This window comes from Microtus ochrogaster, chromosome 5 (assembly GCF_000317375.1).
Source record: "Microtus ochrogaster isolate Prairie Vole_2 chromosome 5, MicOch1.0, whole genome shotgun sequence".
Taxonomy (NCBI): domain Eukaryota; kingdom Metazoa; phylum Chordata; class Mammalia; order Rodentia; family Cricetidae; genus Microtus; species Microtus ochrogaster.
In genome coordinates this window covers 79,922,307-79,931,892 of record NC_022012.1, presented here as the reverse complement: position 1 = coordinate 79,931,892, position 9,586 = coordinate 79,922,307, and the positions used below count along the sequence as shown (strand labels likewise).

The 9,586-nt window shown below is 37.4% G+C and overlaps 1 protein-coding gene across 7 annotated transcripts in view; it reads left to right on the top strand.

The window, feature by feature from the left end:
• Positions 1–9,586, top strand: part of Dock3 (dedicator of cytokinesis 3) — a 405,059-nt gene that overhangs the window by 159,097 nt on the left and 236,376 nt on the right. For all 7 annotated transcript variants that reach the window (XM_026779352.1, XM_026779351.1, XM_013346561.2 and 4 more), the window contains exon 5: positions 2,948–3,044. In XM_026779352.1, coding sequence (XP_026635153.1) covers positions 2,948–3,044 — 97 coding nt within the window. The remainder of the gene's footprint in view (positions 1–2,947; positions 3,045–9,586) is intronic.

The window sequence follows — 9,586 nt, the reverse complement described above, 5'->3', positions numbered from 1 at the left end:
TGAGTTCCTGGAACTACAGGAATGTTAATCTGGGTATTCCATTGCTGTAGCAGGTCACGGCCCCATAAATTTATTGCAATATTGGCTATATATGGCCTTAGTCTTCCTATTTGCCCTCTGGGCCCTATGCATTCAACCCATCTTGTGCTTTGTTTTACACGAGATAGGGTTCCAATCCCAGGAACTGAACATCTACCTCTTGAAGAGGCTAATTCGGATGCCAAGATTATAGAGTAATGATACTTACATCCACACCTGTGTCTAATAAGCCTTCAATAAAAGTGTCATTTATACAGACTCTTAGCTTGGTCTTTGATCGTTAATAGAAGTCTGCCAAAATATACGTTTACTCTGTCCTACTGGGTTTTTTGACTCATCCTCCATGCGTAATTCATCATTTAGACCAGTATTACTTTTTACAGCAGAAATTGGAGCTTTTAATTTTCTTGGTGAGGTACGTTCTCCACTGTGACTGGGAATGACTGGGCCACTGTTGGCTTGGGGGCCTGCGAGAGGCCCCTCAAGGAGTTTCCCGATGGTATCGGGTTGCCTTGTCTTTTGTTGACCTGCATTCTTTGGACCAATGTCGGCCTTTACTGCATCTCCTACATATACCTGAAGGCTGAGGTCTCCTATTTTTGTCATTCCCAGAAGAGATATTATTCCTAGAAATTCTTTGCCTGCAATCCCTTTGCAAATGTCCTAATTTACCACAATTAAAACACCTGGCAGTTTGCCGAACTGGTGGCAGGCAGCCGAGCGGGGGAAGGAGCGGTCCTAAAACCAAACATTGGGTGCCAGATGAAGGCGAAGGCGTAAGTCAAAAACAATCCCACACCAGTTTAGAATTATGATTAATAGAATGGTTATTTATTTAAAGGGGAAAAAAACTTACAGATCACCGTCCCAGACAACAGCCCTCTGCGCAATCAGGAAGGGAGTCTAGTCATCAGAAGCGGAGCAGGAAGTAAGAGAGAGTGAGAAGGGAAGTGGCCGCTTTTTTAAAGGGAGAGAGACCACGCCCCAATGGGCTGGTATCTCAGTGGCTATTGGCTGGAGGAGTGGAAGGACCTTCCACAACACCCTGGTGATTCATTTTTATTTTTTAAGAACTTCTCTATTGTTTTCCATAATTGCTATAACTAATTACATTTCTACTAGTAAGTATAAAAGGACACTATTTTTTCACATCTTTATTATTACTCCTTACCTTTTGACTATTTGATATAACTTCCTAAAAGGTGTAAGATGATATCTCATTGTGGTTTTGATTGAAGTTTTTGTATTATTGAATTAGATATCTTTGAATATATCTGTTTATCTCTCTCATGTATTTTTTTGAGAAATGTGCTCATTTTCATTAAATATCTTTTTTGATGCTACTAAAATATAATTTTGTGTTATTAAGTATTAGATCTCACATACTCTATGAAAATACTGTATCATCAACTAGTGTAAGTGATATTTTCAAAATTTATTTTTGCACAGTTAAATGCTAATTATAAAAATGGTACTGGTATGCTGGTTTTGTCCCTTGAAGCTTTCCAAGTTAATTCATTAGTTCTAACAGGTTTTTTTCAGTTGATCTAGGGTTTCTTTAATTTAGGGACTAATGGTAGTCGGCCTTCCTTGCAGGTCCTGAATGAACACAGTGCTATTAAGTTACCTTCTCTGCACAAGACCTTTACGGACCTTATCTCTACTTAAGATCATTTGTTCAAACCACAGCCAAGCATATCCTATGGTTCTGAGTTTAATTCATTAATGCCATAGCCTTCTACATAGTTGGAGTCATATAATCTCTGTGGTCCTTTAGCTTTAGATATAATAGGAAGCTACTATTATACTTGTAATAAAATGGTCTCTATTCAGCAAGATACATATCTGATGGCATGTTACCTTCATATGAATGGGTCTACCCTTTCACTCCATCTCTTATGGCATTTGAATCACCCACACAGATCCAACTCTTGTTTTCTATTTTAGGTAATTGAAATTTCTTAGCATAATCATTTTGAATTATTTTTCTGAAATTCATAAAATTTCATTTATTTGGTATTGATTATTAGCATTTTATTTTATTACTTCAGTTGTATCATTTTAATTTTGGGTGTGTATTCCTTGAAACTTTACATTTCTGTCTTCCCATTTGAATGCAAAGTCACCTTCTTCAGTCTTATCTGCCTAGTTCAATTAGAGGAATGCCATCACTAAGCACTGTGCTAGGGACTTTGAATCCTTTCAGATCTTTTAGCACAGGGTATGAGCTACTTTACATTACAGAAATTCTTTTTTAATTACCTAAGTATCTTAGTAGGTTTCTGTTGCTGTGAAGATACACCATGACCATGGCAACTCTCATAAGGAAAATATTTAATTGAGGTGACAGCTTACAGTTTCAGAGATTCAGTCCATCATCATCATGGTAAGGAACATGGTGACAGGCAGTAGATATGGTACGGGAGCAATATCTGAGAGGCCTACATCTTGCAGGCATCAGGAAGTCAATAGCACTGGATGTTATCCTGAGCGTAGGAAACCTCAAAGCCCTCCCCAAGCGTGATACACTTCAACAAGGCCATACCGACACCAACAAAGCCATACCTCCTTATAATGCCACTCCTTATGAGATTATGGGGGCTAATTACATTCAAGCTACAGCACTAAGCAAGAGTTTTGTAGAGTTATGGTTTTTCTAAAGAAAAAAACAATGTTTTAAGATGATGCTAAAAAAAAACAAACAAAAACTCCAATGTTTTCTAGGTAGTTTTTATAAAAGCTATTGGAAATTATAGAACAAAACCAAATATGTTTACATTAATTTATTTCATTTACACCATTGTATACTGTCATGATTATAAATTTTGAGTTTAGGACATTGAAAAATTTCAGATGCCATATAAAATTTTATCTAAGATAATGTGACTATGGTGATTTTGGTTTCTAGGCAGTATGAAACTGTGGTGCCACTTGAAGATTCTATTGTGACAGAAGTTACAGCAACTCTACAGGAATGGGCCAGTCTATGGAAACAGCTTTATGTGGTACGTAGTTCACAACTCTACAGGAATGGGCCAATCTATCTATAGAAACAACTGTATGTGGTATGTAGTTCATGCGAATTTAATGAATAGTAAAGTTCTGAGTTCTGTTTACCAAGAGAGAAAGTCTACCCTTGGTGCCAGTCTCTCAGTTTGAAATTTTAAAGTATTACCAGTTGGTTCATCCACTGAGGCACTTTGCCTGAGCTAATGGGGGCTCTCCAACTCCAACTGGACTGGGAATGAACAAGCATAGGATCAAACTATTCCCTCTGAATGTGGTTGACAGTTGGGGAAGGCTGAGGGGCCACTGAGAGGCACTGGGATTTGTCTCTACTGCATGTTCTGGCTTTTGGGGATCCTCTTCTCTTTGGATGTATACCTTGCTCAACCTAGATGTAGTGGGGATGGCCTTGGTCTTTCCACAAGGCAAAGTGCCTTACCCTCTCTTAGGATTAGAGGGGGGTTGGGTGGGAGGGTGTGTAGAGGGGATGGGAGGAGAGGAGGGAGTGGGAATTTGGATTGGTATTTTTTAAAGTAATAAAAAATACTACCAGTTTCTAAATGAATGTTCTGCTTATCAGTTGGAATGTAGTAAATTGATTTTTTTGAGACTAAACAGAACACATTTTTCATATATTAAGACATGTGGCACCTTTACCCTGATATGATCATTAGAATTTAAGTTCCATAACCATGAGTCTTATGTGTTTCATCAGTTGCATGTTTGTATATACTTTTATAAACAAGTATTTAGTGAATGATTAAAAAAAAACTTGAGAATGTCCTTTTATTGTTTATCATCCTAATAGTGGTTTAGGCCAAAACATTGTATTAATGGTTTCTTGCATTACTTAGTAGAATGTATCATATGTAGCACTTTGTTAGTCTGGCAATTAACTGAAAATTTATTAGAAACTTACGTTAGTTGCTTGGCATCTCTGTGACAAGACAACTTAAAAGAAAGACAGATTTTGGTAAAGGGAGATTGTAGCACTTTCAGTTCATGGTCCCCCTTTCTCCATTGCATCTGTACCTGAGCATAGTAATGCATCCTGTCAGGAAGAATATAATGGAAGAAAATGGCAGATTACAGGGAAAAAGAAGCAGATTGGAAGGTGTCGAAAACAAGATACACTACTCAAAGGCACTCCTTCGATGACTTACTCCTTCAGTCAGGCCCATTTCTCTAGCTTTATTATCCATCAGTGGGTAATCTATTAAGTGAACCAGAGCTTCTCATGATCTTCTTTACTCTCAATGAGTGGAATCACCAGTAAGGAACCAGGCTTTCAGTACGTTGGCCTTTAAGGATAACAAAATTCAAAATAAGTAAAAACAGTAGTGAAACCATTTAGACACTGAGTAGAGAATAAGATGGGCATAGGTATACTTTAGAAATAAGTAGCAGAATATGAATTCTGAGCAAGATGAGCCAAACACAACCCATTTTAGGTTTGAATTCTAGCAAGATGGAGTAAGCACATTTGTCGTTAGCACTGTTTTGGCTGTAATTACCTTTTCTCCATATCCTTGCTAATATTTTTGTTGTTGTTGTTTCCTGATAATAGCATTACAACAGAGACCTCTGGACAGAACAAATAAATCATGTACCAGAAGACTCCAGAAGATAGAGTAAAGAGGGAAGGGATTTGCTAGGGTTATCAAAATTGTAACTCACAAAGAACAACTTGACACAGTAGACAATAAAACCTAAAATGTTTGCTTTGTGAACCACCATGGCAAATGGAAAAGATAAAACTATAGGCTAGAAAAAAATTTCAAAGCACACATCCATAAAAAGAGATGCATTTAAAAAGATTTAAAACATTCTCTAAGCTGAAAATTATTCAATGAAATTATTGAAATTATTCAATGGTATGACTGCCAAAAAATACAAAAGAGACTTTATTAAGAAGTGTATGTGGATAGCCAGTAATCGAATATTTTCTTTGTCATTAACCATTAAAATAATGTAAAACTAGGCTGTAGTAAAATACACAACTATTTTTGAATAGTGAAATAAAAAATACTGCTAATACCAAGTCTTGGCATAGATGTGGCTCAGGTTCTCTTCTGTATTGCTGATGAGAATGTAAAATGATACAGGGATTTGGAAAACTTTTCTATTTTCTTATAACATCAAACATAGATTTAATAAATGATTCAGATTTGTATATTTGCCCTAAGAATTGAAAACTTAATTTACATAAAAATCAATTCGTGAATGCTCATAAAACATTTTTTAGGCACAAAACTGGTAAAACACCAAATATTTTATAATGAGAAATAAATGTCTTGTCTATAAATAATTATGATCAGTCATAATTAGGTTGTTTTTGAAAGAGGAGAAAGATAACTTTATGTGTGATTTCAAATGAGTTTATAGCTTTTTGTTTGTTTATTTTGATATAATAGAAAACTAAAAGAAATTAATGAATGGTACTATTCAGCAGTCTGAATTGATCTCAAGGACGTAATAAAATGGGTTTCATTCATGTAAGGAGCTTATTTGGACAATATCATACATACATACACACATACATATATACATAAAAAGTTATTTGAGAACTTTTGCTTGTAGAAAATACATGATTATGTTTTTCTGTCAGAACAGAATTGTCAGCCAATTGTGATGGCACACACCTTTAATTCTGACATCCTGGAGGCAGAGTCAGGTGAATCTCTGTGAGTTTGAGGTCAGTCTGGTCTATATAGTAGGCTCCAGGCCAGCTAGAGCTATATGGCAAAAGCCTGTCTTGAAAACAAACACCCTAAAAACTGTAAGCTCATTTGAAGCCACACAAAAGTTATCTTTTTCCTTTTTTTCCTAAAACAATCTAATCATGACTGATTGTCAGTATTGCTAGAAAAGGCCTTTGTTTCCCAGAACTACTTTTATTCTTAACTGTAGAGTCACCATTGTCCATGCTAGGATTTGAAACTACTTCCATCACTATTTCGATGCAAGGTATGTTAAGAAGCTGAAGTATTTCTGACTACTGTTAAATCAGTTAAGTAAAATTCAGTGCAAAAAAATTAAAAGAAGAATTTCATGAAATGTAGTTATATCATGTTTATACATTTTTTTGTTTTTTTTTTATTTTGAGACAGGGTTTCTCTGTAGCTTTGGAGCCTGTCCTAGAACTAACTCTTGAGGACCAGGCTGGCCTCGAACTCACAAAGATCTGCCTGTCTCTGCCTCCCAAGTGCTGAGATTAAAGCCATATGCCACCATTGCCCGGCTGTGTTTATATATTTTATATGGATTTTTCTGACTAATAAGATATGATCCTTTGTTGATGTGTGTGTGTGTGTGTGTGTGTGTGTGTGTGTGTGTTTAGTTAGGGTCTTGCTATCTAGCCCAGTCTGTCCTGGAACTTACTAGTAGTGCTGCTTGACTCTAAGCTTCTGATCTTCCTGCCTCTGCCTTGTAAATGTTGGGATATAAGAACAACTCTTGTATCCCTTGTTTAAAACATGGGCCTCTCATAAGTACTAATGTCTATAAGCTAACAAATTTCAAAGTTTCTAAGGTGAGAATTTTGAAAGTCTATAAATAGGCAATTGGAATGATGTTGACTGGGTCAATTCCTACTTGATGCCTTGATTTTCCAATACTGTGTTTTTCTGTGGAACAGAATATACTTTCATGATCAGTTAATGACCAGTCAATTCTGCACACATAATCTTACTGCTGTAGTTACTTCATCAGTTGTAATCATTCATGCATTCCATGAGTGTGGGGATAAGGTATTATGTGAGTCCATGGATAGTGATACTGGAAGAATGATTATTGAAGAAGACAAATCTATATCTAGAATATATGCCTACTCAGTAAAATTGGATCTGTATTCCCTTATCATAAAAAGTTCTATTTAATCTGCCTTTCACTAGATTCCCAAGAGAAATAATGTTTTACTAAGTTTTCAGTACTGGCTTTTGCTGTTAGATTCAACACTCAGTAACATTAGCCATACCACCTTCAATAAAGAGAAATCAGTGTTGCTGAAGTTATAGGTGGGTTATGTCCCTGCTTCCCTGACCACCTTGCTGTGGTCTTATTGAGCAAGCACTAGGATAGCTAAGGAGAAAAGGATTCTTTGTATTCATAAGATCATCTTTTTTTTTTTTAAATCAGTATTGTGGTAACTATCTTAGTAGGACTTTGAATATCTTCATGTTAATGTTGCTTTACAGAGAAAGCCATGCACATCCCCTTTACCCTCTATTTCCTTTACTGGTCTTCATTTATCTTTCTAGTCTCCTTACCACCCAGAAAAACTGGTGTATTTCTGAATATCTGATTCTGATTAAGGCAAAGAATACGGTCAAACAACCTAAGATAAATCCAGAGCTTAGGAGGCGGAGGCAGGAAGACTGCCAATAAAGGCTAATCTGTGTACTTTATAAAATCCCACAAATGGGGAGACATGAGAATAGGGCAGGACTAAGTAACCCAGTAAATTGAAATTGCACATTAAATAATGGAAATATAGTAGTGAAGAAGATAGGTTTTTAAAATTTTTATTCATTGTATTTATCAACCACAGTTCCCCCTTTCTCCCTTCCCTTTTCTCGCTCCCCTCCTCTTGCTCCCCATCTCCCACACACCATCCACTTCCCAGAGAGGAGGGTAAGGCCTCCCATGGATAGTCAACAAAGACTGACACATTAAGTTGAGGCAGGACCAAGCCTTCCTCTCTGCATTAAGATTGAGCAAGGTATCCCACTATAGGGAATGGGTTCCAAAAAAAAACAGTTACTGCACCAGGGATAAATTCTGATCCCACTGCCAGGGGCACCACAAACAGACCAAGTCACACATGTCACCTGCATGAAGAGGTATAGTTCTGTCCCATGCAGGCTCCTCAGCTGTCAGTTCAGAGTTCATGAGTTCCCATTAGCTTGGGTCAGCTGTCTTCTGTGGGCTTCTCCATCATGATCTTCACCTTCCCCCATCCCATATAACCCCTCCTCCCTCTCTTTGACAGGACTCTGGATGCTTGGCCCAATGCTTGGCTGTGGATCTCTCCTTTGCATTTGCTCCCATTAGTTACTGGATCAATGTTCTATGATGGCAATTAGGAGAGTCATCAATCTGATTACAGGAGAAGGACAGTTCAGAGAGAGTGGTATCATAGACAGAGATAGTTTCTGTAAGAAGGAGTCCCTGACCCATGCACAGGGACCGGGCTTATTTCTGTACCATCTCTGGGTTGTGGTCCTGTACAGTTCCTTTCTGAGGCAAGCTGCATGTGCTGTTCTGCTTTGTACAGCCCAGTGTGTGGCAGGTTTCAAGTGCTGGTCCTGTCTCTGCACAGATCCTCAAATGGATGTCTTGGAGGTGTGGTGCCTTTATTTATATGTCACACTCTAAGTTTATGGCCTAGGCTAGATTTCTACCTTGTAGAATACACTATGACTTTCTGATTTAGTGTTCTTTTATGTAGAGATGTTCTGTAGGTCAAATCTCACTTGTTCTGTCCTGTGACACCTGTTCTGTGTTTCCAGAACAAGCTCTGAATATAAATTTCTTTGTCTCTAGAGCTACCTAGTTGCTGACTGTACAAGGAGGGACCTTTTAAAAGTGGCTATCCACTCCATGATTGAATGCTGAGAGAGGTTTCCCAGAATTCTCCTCTCCTCTGCCATGCCTCTGGAAGCTTTTGGGTCACCTCTCTCCCCTTCCTTCTTCCCTCTTTGAATTATATGTCACTAAAAGTATTGTGCAGATTTTCTGAGGCTCCAACTTTCTCACAAGCAGCAGTTGTGATCCTCTGCAGTTTTGCTTGCCTTTGCGCTGGGAGGAGACATTTTCTAATCAGGGTTGAGCTTTTTAGAATGACCTTGGATGCTTCTGTCCTGTTTTTTAACGTTTCTTTGTTACTGAAACTAGTGAATTTCTTCTGTCATCCACCTCATAGGTTGGTTGTTCTCCAACTGTCTCGAGTTTAGTTCTCAGATACTCTAGCTAAAGGCTGTGATACATCATCTTTCACATTTGTGTCTTAAAAAGTATACTGGATTCCACATGAGAGAAAACATGCAGTATTTTTATTTTCTGTAATATAATCTGCAATTCCATCCAGTTTTTAGAAAATGCTATTTCATTCTTGCTGATTGCTTAACAGACTGTCATTGTGTACGTATGTATTTGTGTGTATATATACACCACATTTTCTTTATCCTTCCTTCCATCTAATGGTAGGTATCGAGGCTGCTAATTCTAGAACTTGGCTGTTGTGAGTAGACCTCGAGAGACACACAAATGCCTGTATCCTATCATATGCTGCTTTAGAATGTTTTGAGTAAATACCTAGTTGTAGTATAACTGGATCATATAGTGCTATTTTTAGTTTTGTGAGGAATCTCCATATTGCTATCCTGTAGTAGTGGCCAAACACTTTTGGTCTTCATGCAATATGCATGAAGTTTTTGTGTGACTCCTGTCCATTGGATGCTTGTGTTTTAAATGAAAGAGGAAGCTTATGTAAACTGTAGAGAGATGTTTTTTAATAGTTTTTTTCATTTTTATTTTATTT